The sequence below is a fragment of the Grus americana genome, chromosome 1 (assembly GCF_028858705.1).
Source record: "Grus americana isolate bGruAme1 chromosome 1, bGruAme1.mat, whole genome shotgun sequence".
NCBI lineage: Eukaryota > Metazoa > Chordata > Aves > Gruiformes > Gruidae > Grus > Grus americana.
The window spans coordinates 112,229,989-112,249,877 of record NC_072852.1 but is presented as its reverse complement, the minus strand read 5'-3'; the positions used below and the strand labels follow the sequence as shown (position 1 = coordinate 112,249,877).

Genomic DNA, 19,889 nt, shown 5'->3' with positions numbered 1-19,889 from the left:
AAAATACCAGCTTCCTCGTGCCCTATCACAAATGGTGCTTTGTCCTCCACACACGTTTTGAAAAGTGCTGTTCAGGTACAAACACCAGCCACTTTACTCAATTTAATCTGTTCCAGGAGATGCAGTGGCAAAATGGAGGGGAGGTCCTGACCGCCAGCACCTGGGATCCCCGAGCTCAAGGCTGGTCCCCATGACTCAGGAGGCAGCCAGAGCCTGCGAGCCCGAGGCGGGAACTGCTGTGGCTTCTGTGCTGAGAACGACTTGCAGGGATGGGATGGGGGGATGAGGGAGCCAAGCAAAGTGGCTGCCCTTCAGCACTGTTAGTCCAATTACACCACGTAGACTTAAATACGGAGCTAAGCTCTCAGTTATGTGAGTGAAATCAGGAAGGGACCATCCCATGAGGAGCTGGGTTTCTGGAGCATGGGATCACTGCCACCTACATACCGGGGGGGTGTGGGGACCTGTCTGTGACCCAGCCGAAGGCCACTTCTGGGAGTCAGATTATTCCTACAGAGCGGTTAATAACTGCTGGGTGAGCCGTGGGTACATCGTAAAGATCAGCTGCACCTGACTAAAAAAATCCTTGTCCTCCTGCTCAGCCACCGCCGCAGGGTCAGAAGGCTGGGGGGGGCAAGGTGACCGCAGGTGCCAGGGCTGTGAGAAGCTGGCAGGGCTGTGACCTGCCTCTGCCAGCCGTGGTCCCCCGTGGGGTTTGGAGGTTAACTGGGAGCAGTGGGGGAGCATCGGGGAAAGCTTCGGAGCTGCCTGAGAGCCAGAGAGGGCAGGCAGGGCCCTGACCTCACCTTCCAGCCCCCAAATGCAGTGGGCAGAGGTGGGGCGGCAGCAGGGTGCAGGTCCGTGTCCCACCAGTGCCAGGGCTGGGCGCGGGCTGCTGACGAGGCTGGAGCTGATGTGGGGCTCATGGACCCTGGTCAGGGGGATGGGTGGGCTGGGGAGGGCAGGGCAGGGCTGCCTGTGCCCCCCGGCCCTGACACGAGGTCTGTTTTGACCAAGAGCACAGGAGGAGCTCCTCAGGAGTCAGGGCCAGAAAATTTCCCTGGATACTCGCTAACTTCCAAACAGGTGGTGCTGTAAAGACATGCTGCAGGATTGCCACTATCGTGGTGCTGCCATCCAAGGGCTGGATAATGCCCAGATGTGGTTGTACTCTGGGTCACAGAAAGATGAGAAAAATGTCTAGTGATAACCTCACTAGACCTCACTGTTGTATGTGAAGTACCATGATTTAGATTGATTATTGTAAAATAAAAAATCCCACTCGTACACTGCATTGCCGCAGCACACCATTCTGGTGATGCAGTGTATCTCCCTCGCAGAGCACAGCAAGCCCAGTCCATCCTCACAGCCAGGAGGAGCTTGTGTGAAACTCTGGGGAATGTCAGAATACTTACTCTGGCTCTGTGAGAGGAGTTGTCTCATTTGGCTCATTTACTGGACTCCCGTCTTCATGATTGGTAATTCTTTCATCCTCTGTTCTCATTTCCACTATTGGTTCTTTTGATCCATCTTTCCTAAAAATCATTAAAAGCGTCTTAGTCTCATATCATCATATTAACCACATACATTGCACATAACTAATTACCAAGATCCCTTCTCTCAAAAGTCGGCAAAGAAAAGGCAGAACTAATTATCAGCGACTAACACCACCGAGATGCATTTAACAGCGTGTTCCCAATTCCTTGAAGTCTTCAAAGCATCCTGTATCCATGGTTACTTACCTAACTCTGCAAACATTATGGATTAGCATCTCAAAAGAGCATTTTGTTTATGACTAAATAATAAGATGATGGCCTTTTCATGGGAATAGATGTAAACTTTCCTAAGCTAGTATAACAAATATAGGACTTGATGCTTAGTTATACTTGAAATTTTCTGGCACTGTATAGAGCCTTTGTGTTTGTATACATACTGCAGAAGTGTACTTTAATCTCCTGAGGCTGTGACAATCCCAGCTGCCAGAACAGGGTAAAGAGCCCTTGTTTGATAAAAATCTAGCCCCTTCTGCTCACACTGGTAGAAGAAACTTTGTTTCTATGTCATATTTCCCTCATTTTAGGAACAAATACTAGTCTCTCATATGTAAGTAAATGAATAACCTTTGTGCCAATTGAACAATGAATTGTAAGGAAGTTGGAGCGGTGAGTATTGTCATTATGCTTTTGTTGATAATCATAGAATGACAAAATCAATCATAGAATAGTTTTGGTTGGAAGGGACCTTTAAAGGTCACTTATTACAACCCCCTATCTTCATGCTCAGAGCCCCATCCAACCTGACCTTGAATGTTTTCAGGGATGTGGCATCTAGCCCCTCTCTGGGCAACATGTTCCAGTGTTTCCCCACCCTCATCATAAAACATTTCTTCCTTATGTCCAATCTAAACCTCTTTCAGTTAAAAATCATTTTTGCTTGTTGTATCGCTGCAGGCCCTACTAAAAAGTCTATCCCCATCTTTCTTATAAGCCCCCTTCAAGTATTGAAAGGCCACAGTAAGGTCTCCCTGGAGCCTTCTCTTCTCCAGGCTGAACAACCCCAACTCTCTCAGCCTGTCCTCATAGGAGAGGTGCTCCAGCCCTCTGATCAGCTTTGTGGCCCTCCTCTGGACTCGCTCCAACAGCTTCATGTCCTTCTTATGTTGGGGACCCCAGAGCTGGATGCAGTACTCCAGGTGGGGTCTCACCAGAGCACAGTAGAGGGTCAGAATCACCTCCCTCGACCTGCTGGTCACATCTCTTTTATTGTAGCCCAGGACACGGTTGGCTTTCTGGGCTGCAAGCGCACACTGCCGGCTCATGCTGAGCTTTTCATCCACCAGTACCCCCAAGTCCCTCTCCACTGGGCTGCTCTCAATACTATGGCCATGATATGGAAATAGCTGCTTACTGCTACAGAAGTATTAACAATATTAGTACTAATTAACTTGCATAAAATTTTACTCTCAAAAGGCAGATCAACAGATACCCAAGATATATCTGATATTTAAAAAATAAAACCTCTTTCTGTGTAAATATTTTATCTCTATTCCTGTCATCAGATCAAGAATTGTACCCTGGAACTTTATCAGCTGCAGTCTGGAAACACAGGGTAACTGAGTTACAGATGAACAATTACTTTTGTATTTAACAGAGTATTTCCTGGACCCGTGATGATGTAGAGAGCAGTCAGGCTGCTATGTGCCATAGCGAAGACCTAGTTAAACCCTTGTCTAATTCATATCTCATATTGTTCCTGAGAAGATAATTGTTAAACTACAATAATCCATCTGTCCAGGAAGTACGTGGAAAACTCTACCATCCTCTGGTAGGTATGCTCAAGGAAAATCTTTGTATATTAATAAGAGATAAATATGTAGCCAAGAAGTTGACTAAGGAAGAATTAATGGGTAGAAATCTAAAAGATTCCGGTTATTTTAAAAAAAAACTACATGTGCTTATTCACCTCTGGAAGTGAAATTCTACTTTAAGATACACAAATGGATACAATTCTCATTTCTGTAGATGATGCATGTATCTCATGGCTACCACCTATCTGTGAAAAGACAAGACAGTAAAAGAGAGAATGGCAAGTTCTACTTGGTTTGTCTGTACATCTGCAGTCTTATGGATAAACATACCTTATTGCATAACCAAAGCCTAAAAAAGACACTATTCATGAACAGCTTTCACATAGGATTAAGGAATTGATCTGTACATAAAGTAGCAATTAAAAATTCCACAGAAGGGAAAGTGATTTGTAGGAAACACATTATGTCAGTTCTGTTCCAGGTGGCTGTGTGTACGATACATGCATCGTATCATCTACATTCATTGCATATGGAACATGATTAATGACTATATATATCCTACAATCAAAATGTAACAAAGAACCATGCCATAAACCCACTCAAAAATCCAGAATGTGAACTGACATATTTAAAACAGAGAAATGTCAGTGTCTTTTAGGGACTGGCAGTTGGCATGAAATAAATTCAAATTTTGACTCTTCAAGTCTGTCTTAAAATTTTAGCCTGACAGTTTATTTATGTAGAGAACAGGCTAAAATAAGAACAGTCCTAAATATTTTAAGATCTGACTGACTGAAGATCACCTCAACAGGAAAAGAAATATAATTAAATAAGATACTTGTTCCTGCAAAAGAAGTGCCACGGAGGAATTAATATTAAGTGACGAGCTTTATGCTTTCCTACGACAGCATGGAATGGCATTTGGGTATGAGATGTTAACAGCAAGGTATAAACTACTACCAAGCGACATTTGCAACTTTAGCTCCCTAAGGTCTTCCCATTCAGGAGGGTCCATACACCAATGTGTACTCGGTCACTTCTTGAATGGGAAATTGAAGCATAAACTGAAGTGCTGTGCTCAATAGGAAAGGACAGCTCAGTCAGAGCCAGAAGCTTCACATCTTGATTCTATTGACCTGGACACACTGCCTCCACACGCTAGAAAGAATGCTGTTATTCCTTCTCTTACTGTAAGCTGTGGAGAATTAGGAAATAGCTATTTTATGGCATGACTTCTATCAGAAGCATTATTTGATGTAAAGACTGTGTGTCTGCTTATGATTGGTTTTATTTTACAGAGCTGTTCAAAAAGGGTTGAGAACCCAACCAAGAAATGTAATCAGTTACCTAAGAAAGACAGCCTCTGAATTCCAATAGCCAGAACTAAAACCAAAAAAGAGACACTTACACCTCTACTACTGACGACGACGAAGCCCGAGACAGCACTGAATAATGAGGGCTGCAAAATCTGATCTGCTCTACGAGCCTCTACAGGCTCTACGGGGAAGGATGGGATCTGGGAAGCTGCAGGAGAATGAACTGCAAGGCACAACTACTGGGACAGCTACAACACACAGTAAATGTTAATTAAACCACACAAAGACAGCATTCTCACAGATATTACAGTGTATACATAAGAAGTCTATCAGATGAAAATAATAAGGAAATGATGCATTTTTTAGTTTAAAAAAAGGAACTGCCTAAAATGAGGGACCGTAAGTAATCCTCTCTCCAGCTTACCATTTGAAACCCCTATAAACACTGGGTCTTTAAAGCACTATTATTTTATGCAATAAGTACTTGAACTATTTTGCTGGAGATCTCACTATCCACTCATATCATTTAAGGAAACATATTTGCATGTAAATGATCAGTTCATTTGCATTTGTCTGATGAAGTAGCCACTATACAAGGGTATCTGTGAGAATCAGGATTGTTTTTTCCCCGCTTATGCTTAGCAATCATTAACCGTTGCTATGAAGAACGATGACGCTAACCAGCCTCTCACCCACATCCAACTCAGCCCTCTTATTTTTAAGAATCAACACCACTTTTTATTCCTAAAGTCTATGGGCAAGAAACAAGATTTTCCATCAAGTCCTGTATCTGAGAAAAAAATTCTTTCACGGATTTTCCAGAATACCACGTCCTTTACTTCCTGATTTACTGGCACTGCCACAATCATATGCTGAGGTTCTGGGTATTAGCAGCTCAAAGATGGATTAGTAGAAATGGAGTTACAATGATCTGTTGCCTGTTCCTCATGAACCACAGATGTGTCTACAACTATCGCTGAATTACGATTGATTTCCTTTGTGTCAAGCTGCACAAAGAGGACATCTTAAAGTGAGGTATAACAAATGCCTTTTTTTCTGTCCGTTTTTCTTTTAAGGTACCATTTGACCATAAACAATTCTATCCATCTCAGGGGAATACTTTTCCAAGTAATAGAAACATTTTATTAATTCCTTTTGCCACACCACAAAATGGCTATAAAGTTAAAAAAATTGGACAGACCACTTTTTCTTTTAATAACAGTTCCAAAATAGATGATTAATACTCACAAGTAAGCAGCCTTTCCTTCTTCCAGTTCTTTACTTTTTCCACTCGAACCACTCTTTTTGCCACAGATCCTCCTGGTGATGCACATTAGCAATCCACATTGTCGTACGAAGAAGCAGCTAACATCAGTCACAACCAGGATTAACAAAAGGGCTGCCACGCCCAGGCCAATGACAGCGCCAAGTCCAAGACCGTTAAAAAGAGTGTCTTGAAAGAAAGAAAATTAAAATATATTAATAAAATTAATCCCAAATAACAGTATTTTCTAAAGTTTTTAGGCCGTAGGCCAGGAAGCTAAAGGATGTTTAAAAATGAACCATTCAGAAATTAATGGAAATAAACAGTCCTGAAGATTAAGCATGTCTGCAACTTGATTAAAAAAATCACAAAAAAAAATCTTTTCTATATATTTTACCATTGCCAAAATTCCAATATAGTCACAGAGCATAAATTGCATTATTTAATAACGAATAACATCACATCTTAACATTCCAAGACTGAGATTATCAGTATGCAGCCTAAGAAAAACATTTTGAGTGTTCAGCATAATAACAGTTGCTGTAAGATGTCATTTTCCACATTTCAAAAATAATTAATTAGCAGTGGTGCTAAGCAGAATTACTGAAAGGTTTAAGAGAGTGCTAAAACAGTATTTATTCTTCTAAAGGTCATTTTTTTCAATTCAAGTAGAATGAAAAATTCTTCAAAGAAGTTAATTCAAGCAATTTACTCTGCAAACACTTGCACACACTTACTCTTAAATACATTAGTATGAGGAAAACTATACATATTATTAAATCATTATAGGGTTAGGACCTCATTTTGTATAGTCTTGTACCTTGAAAATACATTCATAGACTTCAAAATAAACATATTCCACACTTGATCTTGCTTTCTGTATTTGCATTATGAAAGCTGATGCTTAGCTAATTTTACTTCATCACAAATCTCAGAAAAATGTTTTAACTCAGTTGACATTTCCATAATAGACAAAAAAGTTTCAGATGGTTTTGAGTACTGTGATTCTGAGAAGAACAACAAATACTGTGTTTGTGAACTTAGATGACCCTTATAAAGGAGAGGACTTGTATTTGATCAATGAGCTAGGGGAAAAAAAAGCACCACCTCAGTAATGGTTCCCGCACCCAGCTAGGTTCAAGGTGTCCGTCTAGCTCAGAAATTGGCCTGTGACAATTGCCTGGCGTGATGCTATGTCCTGAGCAAACTCCGCAGGGGAGTGGAGCTGGGTTTTTTGCACGCTGGTGTTGCACATCGGTATTGCTTACTTAGTGTTACCGTGCCTTGGAGCGATGCATGAGTCAGTCGGCAGTGCAGTGGCACATTTCCACTTGCAGCTCTATCTGCGCCTGGTGCCAAAACAAGAGCTAGATTTTTCTGACAGTAGGTTGCTTGAATACTGTCATAGCAGACACCAAACTTAATATAATGTAATGCAATATAAAAGTTTTAATGAGGCTACTACTATCATCTTCTTTCTCTTCCACCTCCATGATAGATGACCGTTTTCAGATTAAGAATGTCATTTAAGCTTTCATATTTCTGCTTAACTAATTTTAAAGAAAATATCTATTTACTTTCTCAAATACAATTTGAAAATTATTTCCTTGAGGACTTCTAAATCAATACATACTAACAGAAATACATGCTTTGTTAGTCTATGTGATAGAACTCTTAAATGGACAATAAAAACTTTTTTGAAAAGAAAGGGAACAATTTACTTCTTATGCAATCAATTTCATTGCCTATTGTATGGGTTGTTTTATCATAGAACTGCTCTTCAAAATATGATTATGTAAGAAGCCAGAATTCAATGTATATATTTACATGGATGGATAAGCAGATAAACAGACAGATATTACTTCAAAGTTATTTTCCTTTCTTCAGAAAGACTTAAAAAATACTATATCAATAACAAAAATAATGGCACAGCAATGAAATTATGCATCATTTATGCATTGCCCCGTCAGCAATGTTGGAAGTTGACATTTCACAAGAGTTAATTTTCTTTCCTTTTTGTTTTTTTAACTTAAACATCCCTAGTTAAATATTGCAAGCATAATTTCCGGTACATCTTCCAAAACTTACTTTATCCATACATCCACCCATCTATTTGATGACTGCCATTCTAAACTTCAGTCATTTGTGTTTATCAATCTGAATTGTCAGGAAGATATAAATAGATATTTAATTCCAGTTTACTGAAAAGCACATATGTTTCAACAGATATAATACCAGCATCTATGGAGTCCAGTTCTAGAGACCTTATACAGCAAAGTTTTCCTCTCTATACCTTCTTAACCACTAAACAGAAGTGTGGAGGAGAAAAAATAGGGGGTTTTAATCCATATTTTTGGAGAGATTTGGGATTATTTTGTCACTGTTGACATTTTTGGACTTTTTTCTTTTTTTTTTAATGCAGTGTCTACCATGGGAAGATGATACATTTTTTTACCAGTATAAACAGCATTTCCAGTCCCAGTGGAACATTGTGACATGGCAAGCTTCCCACTCCAAATGATTCAGTGCCAGAAAAGCCTACACAATATTTTCACTGGCAAGTGAAGGAAATGTTTATAGTAATGATATTACTCCTTTGCACAATGATATTCATATTTGTTTGCCATAGTTGTGGGGAAGACTTTGTTTTTCATTTTTAATCTTCTTGGTATTGGTGAGACATCTGAGACCTAAGTATTTGACTATTACATATTTTTCTGTTTGCTTATGATTGATAATTTCCTTTTCATTCAGCATTCCCCATCCTTACTACTACCCTACTTTTCCCAAGTCCTATTTTGCCTACTTGCAACCCATTTATTCATACAGGTTTCTGTTTCACGACATTTCAAAGTCTGATTTCTTATGATTGACAATACTCTTCCGAAGTTTCTCTCCTTTACCTCCCACACCCCAAAGAGTGACAGGAACGTGGCGCATCCTGCGGTGGGGCGAGGAGCATGGTAGTCGTCAGCCTTCGTGCCTGTCTTAGGCTCTTTATGCACTCTCTTCTGAAGGCAGGCAGAAATTGGACTGTCGTGTTTTAAAAGTATCTGTCTTATGATTTATTTTCAATGTTAATGAAAATATATAAAATTAATTTTTAAAAAGTTAATCTTTGGCTTCGTTCCATTCTTTCTTAAATTACTGGGACTTTGTACTGGTCTGTCTGCTCCCGCAGAAGTCAGTTGTAAAACTAATGCCAATTGCTATTAAAGCAGACTTAGGCCTGTCCTGAGTGCTTTCAAAAATCATATCCTAGATATTTTGATATCTATGGTATCAAAACAATGTGAAATTTTGTCTTAATATCTTATGACATCAACAGAAGTACTAATTCTGTGACTAAATCAAATGTTAATGTCATACTACGTATAGCCTTTCAACCAAATTTGAAAAACCTCTGCCCTAAATTAAATTCGGATTAGCTTTACTGTTACAATTCTTAAACAATATAAAAAATACATTATAAGCAGCAATGATTTTAAATGGTTTTTTTACAGTGTTCCAGTATGTACCAAATGGACTCAAAATACTAGTTCCGCTTTGTGCTCTACAACAATAAAGTATTTATACATTATATAACTTCTTTTTCTAGTTGAAAACACACTTAATTTAAATAATAAAAATTCAATATTACTGTGAGAGAATCAGTTCCTAACAATTTTGTGAAAAGGTTTATTGTATACCTGTCTTTTAGTAATCTAATCATAGTGGAGCCTTTTAAAACACTGCGAGAAAAAAAAAAGTGTAAATTCCATAGTTCCGAATGAGTTTTAATTATAACTTGTCAAAAATATGCTAAATTTAACATAATATGCTTTTTGTTATATAGAATGTGGCATAAATAATATAATACACCTTGCCATGATAATGAAGGAAACTGCTGACTTTAAACAAAGTCACTTCATTCATCCACTTGTTCAAATAAGTGCTTATCAACAAATGCTTATGGCAATAAGATTACAAAACTTTCAGAAATGCAATAAAAAAAAATTAAGCAAGTTTCTGTAAATCTCATGGAAAGTACTGGTAATTTTCAAGTTCTCATTCAATAACTTGTATTTCTGACTTCTAATAAAATAATTTAACATTTTTGCACAAATCATGATTTTAATAAGGGGAAAGAGCAATTAAGAGCTTTCACAAGTAAAATAGAATTTCCCAGTGAAGAGAACTAACTGGAAAGATAATTTTCTGGACCCTCAAATGTAAATTCAGAGTGAATTCCTTTGAGGAGTCTGTATCAGCTAGTCTAAAGGGAAGTAAGTTTAAAGAGAGAGCCAGCGTCTACATATATACACAGAGCATACAGGTGCACTTTGTACATGGAAAACTAAAGCTATTGCTTCTGCACAAAGAGACAGGTACTTAATACGCAACATTAATATATTCAGACTGACATTACATGTATGTATGTCCTTTGATGTGACAGAGTTTCTCTGTACTCTTACAGAATCACATTGTATATATTCAATTGTGGGTGCAATAAAATAATAATTGCAAGTGTTATAATAAGTACTCTGAGCAGGGGGTTTGGACCTCCGGATGTCACTTCCAACCTCAACCATTCAGTGATTCTGAGTTTTGTCGAAAACCAAAAGGAAGTTAGCATCTTTTTGTGCCTTTCTTCCCTTCCCCTCCTCCTAAGCAGGTATGAGTTAAAGATGAAAGACAGATGATTCTACATAACCCTTAACCTTTTACAGTCATGTAAATTTTTAAGGAAAAAAGAAATAACATAAAATACTTTCCTATGCTGACAGGGTAGCACCTGGTAGCTATAGTTGAATGGGTGTGAATGAAGGTGCAGGGATATTATATATGTTCATCCTTTCTTTCAAGTCAGTCTGAAACTAAGGTAGGAACTGCTCTCGAGCTGAAGCAGTTGAAAATTATGAGCTAGAGGACGAATTTGAAAATGCTGCACCAGCTAATGGCAGAAGAAAAAGCATGCTCTTGTTTATCATCTTTGTGAACTTCCCTGTTGTATTGACTCTTATAAAGCCTGTCCAACCCTGATGGTTATTTCTGCACTGCCTATGAACCTTGTCTTTGATTTTATATCTGATCTGGAACTCTTCTTAGAATCAAAGGCTTACAAGATTTACATACTTATTTGAAACCTCTAAAAAGATAGAAAACATAGGTCTTGAAAATTAGTATCCATTGAGGAGCAGCCAAACAATCATAATGTAGTACTAAAACGTTAAACAGCTACATAAGGATTCTCTACTAGTTAATACTACAAGGGTGGAAGGCCAAGACCATTGCTAGAATAAGCACTGCCAAGCTCAAGATCTGGAGAGGGGAAAAAAAGAAGAATACACATCCAAACAGCACATCATGAGAAAAACAACAACAACATCATCAAAAGGATTTACTAGAAATGCTACAGAATTCCAGACAGGTAACGTACATCTCTAACATAGGTGCACAGCAGATATAAAAACCCATATAAATACTATGAGGTGTGTGCTGGAGGCAGGGTATTGCAAATACCCAAGGGATGGTTCTTCATTTCAATCATTGCAATTACTCATTTGTTTCCAGCTGCTTTAAAATGCTTCCTTTTTTCCCCTTTTGTTTCTTTTTTCTTTTTTTCTTTCTCTTTGGGGATATAAATACATTCAAATTTGTACATAATAAGTGGAAAGAATTTCTGAACTGATAGCAGCTAAAAAAGAGTCATTCCTCTTTTAAAAATAATTATGGCTGATATGTATATTTCACTGTCTTTTAATGCTTTGCATTTTCTTGTACTGAAAATGGATATATCTAAATTGTGGGACTTGCATAACTTCGCTCACTGCCTGTAAAAACATCTTTCTCCTTCATTTTCCAACAGGAAATGTCCAAGAGGGGTTTACATGGAGCTGTTGCGTGCTCCAGCGCCTTGGGTGTGGGTGAGCAGTACGCAAGGACTGTGTGGCACCCAGCACATCTCACGAGTTACAGGTACCCAGAATGAACTCTATCTTGGGTAGCATGTGAAGGTAGCATGTACCCAGCTTTTTTAGTGAGAAAGGTAATATTGTCGAAGACTATATTAATTAGAAGAGGAACCATTTCTGAGCTTTGGACAAGAGCGTCCCATTACTACGCACTCCTGTGCCTTACCGAGATAAAAATCATGGGAGACAAAAAGGAGCAAACAAGAAGTAATTCCCTCCCCTGCCCTCCCCCCCAAACAAGCTCCAATAATTTGGCTGCTATAGCCACAGCTGCATGAACTGCTTTTAGCAATTTAAAACAATAAAACTTGGCTTTTGAGTCAGGTAAGTGCCCAGCAGCTATATGTCTACCTTCAAATGAAATAAAAAAATCAATACAGTTGCAGCATCAACTTTTTTTAAAAAATATTATGATTCTGTGCAAACATTTCCTGGGGAATGTATGATGCAGAAGAGACCATGAGAGTACATAATATTCTTTTCTATCCCATTCCTTAATACAAAAAGATGCTAACAAGGCTATAATCGACATTAATTTTAATGCTTTTTTTTTCCTCAGTGATTTTCCCTATAATTTTCTGCTAGGACTGATACTGCTGAAGGGCAGTGTACAAGCACACGAGAATACGTGCTCTGTACTGCACAACTGAGTAATATGTTCTGACAGATATGCTTGACACACAGCTTTGAAAAATAAGGGAAACAGCGTTATTGATCCTGATGTAACTAACTAACTAAAGAGAAGGCTTCCTCTAACTTTCTTCTTCCCGTAAATGACACACCTTCATCATCTACCATCTCTAATGAAATCTAAGCCCGATTACAGTGGAGTTTCAATGGTTTCACTGGCAGCAAGAGGAGCCACAAAGAAGAGGCTGTACAGTGCAGAGGAGGGATGGGCATTCACGCTCAAGGGAGTCTGTGGTGCCACCAGGATTACCAATTACAAGAGACGCGAGCTGCTGAAACGAGCATGTCTAAAACTGTATCTGCCAGAAACGTTATGCTTTACTGATACTTATCTGAGTGAGGGAGTATTTCTTTATTATGACAGAGGTCCTCTTGCCAACAAGTTTTCTGAAATGACTTTTTTCCTCTACATTTTACAGGAAAATTTCTTTTACTGTGACTCTTTCTGGGTCCTGAGTAAGTAGGACCTGAGTTCTCATTTACTCTAATTGCCTTTTACACCATTTTTCATAAGAAGGTGTCTTAAACCAGATGTAAATAAAATAGCTAAATAAAACAAATGTTGTAAATAGCAACTCGAGTGTCAACAATGTCTTGTCTGTGTCTGCTGAGGGACAGGAAGGGAAAGGAAAGAAGGCAGTGTTAACTAGAAAAAGTGTCCTGGAATTCCAATGTCTGAACGTCCAATATTCTTTGGAGTTGTGGCTTATTATTTTTTAAGCAAAGTTTTAAAAATTACTCCTGACATCATCAAACTATCTCCAAGCAGCCTCAGAAGCATATCTAATGTCCCTAAAGAGTTCTCAGGTAGCTACAGCCTCTTCTTTCATGTATTTACTCAGTCACCTTAATAAAGAGTATTTTTTTTACCATTGCCCGCTTCTATGGGAAGCCCCAGAGAAAACTGGGCAGAGTTCCTCATTTTTCCTGTGGGAGCAGCATCCACACAAGGCCAAGAGAGGAAATACGCTTCCGGGACAAGCTGCTTCGCACTTCACCCAGCTGATCGATACACTTTTCCGGGTATTTCTGAGGCAGAAAGTGGGGGGAAACCCCCAACACTTGGCATGTGTTGGAAAGCAATGCTTCTTGCTTTCGACAAGGCAGAGCTAATGGGGAGGGCGGAGAGACTCCGGCACTGAGGGAGGAGAGGCTGCGCAACCGCGGCAGCTTTGTGGAGTTTGCGCCATCAGGTCTGCGCCCGGGTTTTAGGCGGCCTTGGGGAAATGGCTGAAGTTTCTGTGTCCCAGGATCCTCCGTTCAAACTGATGGCAGATTTACTGAACGTGTCTCTCGGAGGAATTTCTAAGAACCTGTGCAGATTAATTAAGATTGACATGGGTATTGAAAACATACACTTATGTGTCGTTTCAGTACTGCTATTACATAAAATGTTAAATTATTTTAATTGCGTTATTTGGGAGAATTCAAAATCACACTCTGCACATACCACAGAGACCTGAGAGGTTTTTGCATCTTTATACCGGATGACAGCTGCAACCAGAGTAATGTAGTCAGGAGACCTGAAAACAAGTCCAACTACCTAGGGATTGTATTTGCATTGATAAAATATTTCAGGTTTGACAGCACTTCCTTTTAGCTCTTTAAAACGTACATAAATGCAAACACAACAATTTTGAGAAGTATTACTTGGAATAGTGTTTTAAATGTTTAATTATTTTATAGTATTAGCTACAAAAAGAGAATAATATTGCGAGTACTGCCAGTATGTGGTGCATGTTTTGACTTGAAATAGTTACGCTGGCACAACTGCAAGTGTCAGCAAAGTTGTACTTGGTGTGAAAGTCTTGTGTACCAATATAGTTTCTCCCAGCATAAAACATCTGCCTTTTGGGATACAACTGTTTCAAGCAGACAGATTAAATCAGTATGGATCAAGTACTCAGGCATTGTGTTTATACAGACATTTCACATACTTGCTCCATTAGTGGATTAGCATGGCAGCCACCTGATATGAACCAAACTAAAAATCGGGGAATATTCATTTTAATTATTTTTGTTTGCTTGTTTTTTGTATTTACTATTGGATAAAACTCTGAGGTAACCGTTGAAACAAAAATCTATAGACAATGTTAAAAAATCTCTTCGATTACAAAATACGTAATGTAGATAATACAAGAAAAACAGTGTTTATCAGTAATAAAGAAAATACAGATAGAAATGCTTTAAGTCAGTTTTCTTTATTACAAAAATGAAGACAGAAGTTGCATAAACTAAAATGAACTTTGAACAACAGATGAAAGACACACAAAGTTACATACATTTCTTGACACTGTGTTCGGAAAGACGCTGAGGGACATTACATTTACACTATGCACACATTCTTAAGGGAGAAAGCAGAGATGACAGCAAGTACCGCATGCATGAAAGAACTCAGCGGAGCAAAATGGTAGTGAAACATGAACAAGATGAAAAAAAAATGCTGTTGTTTCACAAATTAAAATAAACTAATTTAAATCCAGATTTTTTTTTCTTGCCTTTCACACTGTTTTTGAAAACAGAAACTTACAGAAACTGCAGTGCTTGCAATATTTTTCACAGAAGTAGTTTTTAGTACATTGTATGTATCTTTAAATGTAATTCTGTTGGAAATATACACTCAGTAAGATTTACTTTGCTTGTATTACAGCTCATTTAACATGTATTATAATTAAAATTAGATGAAAATAACATATTCACTAGAAATTGCCTCTACAAAAATATTAAACATGTAAAATAAATATTCAGAACTATTAATAAGAATATCATACAATGTAATGGGACTATGGTGGCAAGAATTACTACTACAGTTTCTCAGGACTTTAGACCATATAAAAATGAACAAAAATGGATATTCCTACATCAGTTCCTTGATCTAGTTCTTGTAAAATATCTAAACTTAACACAGCTCTCAAGCATACAGCTTCCATAAAGGTACTGTTTCTAAACAGGCAAAGTTGGTAGATCCTCTACACTTGATACTTGACACCATTGGCCTTATTAGGATGTTGTCATTGGCATTACAAGGAATAGGATTTTTCCTATGCATTTCCATCAGTTATACATTAAGCCTGATAAATATGTACCAACGGAAAACCCAAGATTCCTTAGATGCCTGGAGAAATGGGACAGATGAAGTACAATGCGATAAGCTCAAATGAGCTCTAGATGTAGCAAAGATTTCAGTAATGTCATTATAGACCTCATTTGTCTTGATATTGTTCAAACTACTTCCTAAAAGTAAGAGATTTTTGCTTTTCTCCTAAAGATCCTGACCAAAAAAAATGAGCAATTAGAAATCAACATACTGGAAAATGGGTAGAAGATTGGAGACTATTAGCGTAATCACAAATTGCATACGAGTGTCCATTACCTCTTTTAAAAAATATAATTGTTTTGTTAGGCTTAATTAGTTAACTTTGCATTTGCATATGCATGTAAATGGAGCTATCAAATTGAGTGAATGAGGTTTGCATGCTGGAAAGATAATACGTGGTTAGGCCCAGGTATCTAACTTATTGGTCATATGGTTACTTATTTAATTAAACCATGACATCTGTTTACCTTTTAAATATATATTTTTCATAGACCCATCATATTTTTTTTTACATCAGTGCTTGGCCTTATACTTCCATCACATAATTAAATGGAATGTTATTTTGTTTCTCGGTAATAGTATGTTTTGTACAGCTTATGAAATGGTGCAGACATATATTTTATTTCCAATGTATGCAGTAAATATGTCTTTTTCTGGGCAATATTTTTCCTATTTAGCTAGACAGCAATTTATATTCTAATAACCCTACTGTAATAAATGAAGGATCACATTTGAAGTTGTATTATGTAAATACCTTCATTCATGAATAAGTGGTAAATGTTAGGAACTTGTCAAAACTCTGGAAACAAGAAAGACAACAACTAAAATCTGATTAGGAAAGAAGCCAGCCTTAGACTCAAAAGGTTGTAAATCAAAACATTTAAAAAATACCGTTCCTTAGAGATATACTGCTATATCACACAATAATCGTTATCCTTTTTAAGTTTCTGTGCCATCAATTTGGATTTAAGGCATAAGTTCAGTGTAGAATTTTTTAGGACTTCATTCTTACAGACAGTTGAATATTAGCATTTCAAAATATGTGACAATGTTGAAAAAATGGTAACATTTTACACTGTCAATCATAAGACCTAAAATCCCTTTTACAATTACTACATTTAGAGGAACAAATTTACTTATCTAACATTTAAGTATTAATGACAGCAGAATATTAAATTCAATTTGTGAAGACATATTTATCATTTTAATACAGTTTAAACTACAATTTTAAAGCTGTTCAGTCTATACCTACCAATTATAATTTAATTTGCAAATGTCTCTTTTCACTTTTTCCTCATTCTTGTCTGTAGGAAGACAAGATTTTAAAATGTTCTATATCTTCCTACGGATTGTACAAAATATTGTAAAATAATCTTGTTCTCGTTGTTTTTAAACATAGAATTATGAAGCTTTCTTAAAGAGAAATACAAACACAACTGTATCGGTTATTCATCTCAGGGGATACATGACAACCCAAGGACATTATTCTCCTCCTCTTTTCTTTCTCGTTACAGAGGTTTTGGGACACTGCCCAGAACTGCCTGGCTCTATATTATCCCTATAATATTGGCTTAACTCATCATCAGGGATGATCCTTAGGGCCAAAAGAAAAGGGTCATATTCAAACTACCTGATAACCTCAAAATGCATAATGCAGAAGAATATAATTGGAGCAGACCTAAAATTTCTCTCATTTAACAGGGGAAACTTACATAGATTCCAGCTGAAGCTACTACTATCAACTGGAAAAAGATAAGTGATCCAAATTTCTCTCTTTATCCCACTGGCATTGTGACACTGAGCATAAGAGTCAACTTGTCATTTATAATGTATATTTAGCTTCTGAAATGTCTCAAGGCTTTTCATTAGCTCTTTCACATTATGTTTGGAGAGTTCACAGTTGATCACTCTCTGTGCCCTAATTCCTACATTGTCCTCATATGTACCTATCTGCAATGTTAAAATTACTTGCTAAGATAATAAATTTATCACTGGTAAAGAGTACTTCGAATGTTTAACCAGAGTAGGAAAATTATTTAGAAGTTTTCATTTTTCTACTTTTATACATACTTGTAGTAGTCTCCTGTCTTGCTTTATTAAAAAATTAAGAACAGAGACGAGTACATGACAGGTAAAATATGTAATAAAATGTTTAGTAGAACAGCCTTAAGGTTTCAAATTTAGGAAATTAAGAAAATGCTGCAAAAGAAAGAAATACCAGAATTGGAGTGTCTGCACAACCTTAATGAGAGTCTATTTTATGTTTCATTCTATGAGACCATCTAATTTTTACTCAAGGCCTTTTAAATCCAGTGGCAGGTACTCACTAGTTGTAATTTTATCTGCAGTTTGGTTCTCTTTATTATTCAGAACAGCACTCTATCTCTATTGTGTTCACAAGAGAAAATTTTGTTTCCTTGTATGCATCCAGTCCCTATTTTACAATGGGATCAGAATGCAGAAGGGATGTGACTGCAGCCAACAGCCTCTCGAAAGAATGTGCCACTCCCCTGGTGCAACGAGGAGCCCTGGTGTTTGTGCACCACTGTGCTCCTGCAAACTGAGAAAGAGCTCCTGGGAGCAGATCGTGGTGTCTTGTGCTGAGGCACACTCGGTGGAGATCAAACAATTCGCCATTGACCAGTTGTAAACTGAGATTTTCAGAGGTTTCTGATGAGGCCAGACTTGGGCAGGGTTTTTTTTTTCCCTTCCCCTTGGGAATACAAGCAAAATCTACTTACTACATAGTTTCCAAATGTCAGCTCTCTGATTTTAAGTAGAGATGTACTTGCAGGGTTTGTTTGTTTTTTTATTACTACAGGGGAAAAAGTGCCAATAATGACAACAACAAACAATTTCACTATCTGGATTTTAGAAATGGTTAGAAAAAAAATAAAGCCTCTTGCAAAAGTTCCTGCCCGAGGTGATTCTTCCCCTAAAAAAAAATACTTGCGTAAGCAATAGCACTTGTCAGAGTTATACTCAATTGAAAATGTGTTCTCACACCTGAAAGTTTTTGACAACTGTTATGTGTAGCTAACAGTTCCAAATCCTCTTTATCACAGTTAAAAAGTTTCATTGAAAACAATACCTTAATGTTAAGACCCCCATCCTTCATTAATTATTGTCTGTAAGTTCAATAAGCACTTAAGCATTAAGCAAATATTTTTTTTTTAATAAGAATAACACTAATAAAATTAAATAACAAAGTCAATGCATATATTCACATTGCTTGTGCATGGAAAAACAGGCTTTGACCCAAATGACTCTGACTGGGAACCCAAAGTTTCAACTGTTAAAAAATTGGAACAGAAATTCTATTTCTTCACCATACTATGCCAGGCACATGTCAATGTAATTCAGTTCAAATTAATGACACTGCATAAGGTTAAAATGATAGAGCATAGTGGCAAGGGCCGCGGATGAAATAGTGGCCCCACTTAACACAGTGAGAGATTTTCTACAGGTCACAATGAAGCTAACATTTTTAGAATGGCATTTGCTTGAATTCCAGCTATTTCATTATACTAAATATGTAAATGTTTTACAAAAGTATTTCTGTCAATAAATTAAGTCTTCAGATGTACATGCGTGCATTCTGAAGACATCTTACTTGTGACACCAGACAGTTCTCTATAATTATTGTTATTTGTTTTAGATGAGGTTTTATTAATGATGTTTTAAAGACTTCCGAGAATAAATTAAAACTGGCAAAACTGACCATAATCACTATTTCTAAGAAATAAGAATATTTACACTGGTGAAGATACATAAAAACTTAAATTTAACCAAATAATTTCAAAATTATAATATAATGGTATTAAAACCCAAAAGAAATTAACTATAATGGGGGGGAGGGAATCAACATATACTGTTAATTGATTATCTATGTTATGTTTAGTAACAATTTGAAGGGAAGTATCTTAAAACAAATATTTAATTCCGCCTTAGCTCTAAATTGCATTGATTTCTTGTGTTAGTATGTATACAACAGAAGAATGAACTATACACTTAGTCAGCTACATAAATTCTAAAATCAAATATATGCAGTAAAATCTCCCTATGGACTTTTACTGAATGAACTTTTTTTCTGAGGTTTTGTGTACATTGTTCTAGTTCCAGAGGTTGTAAGCCATTCTTTTAATATGTAAAATAGGGAAAACGACTTTTCCCATTCTTTCCTAAAGGTCAAAACTGAGCCCCCTGGATCTTCAAGTCCAATAAATGCCATGAAATGGAATGCGGCACCGTTACAGTCACA

General features: G+C 37.3%; 1 protein-coding gene across 1 annotated transcript in view; it reads right to left on the bottom strand.

Moving 5' to 3' along the window:
* Positions 1 to 1,411: 1,411 nt before the first annotated feature.
* NCAM2 (neural cell adhesion molecule 2) overlaps positions 1,412 to 19,889 on the bottom strand; it is a 317,334-nt gene continuing 298,856 nt past the window's right edge. The window contains exons 16-17 of the mRNA XM_054812538.1: positions 5,872 to 6,076; positions 1,412 to 1,535 (exon numbers count right to left, since the gene is read on the bottom strand). Of these exons, the coding sequence (XP_054668513.1) occupies positions 1,412 to 1,535; positions 5,872 to 6,076 (329 nt within the window). The remainder of the gene's footprint in view (positions 1,536 to 5,871; positions 6,077 to 19,889) is intronic.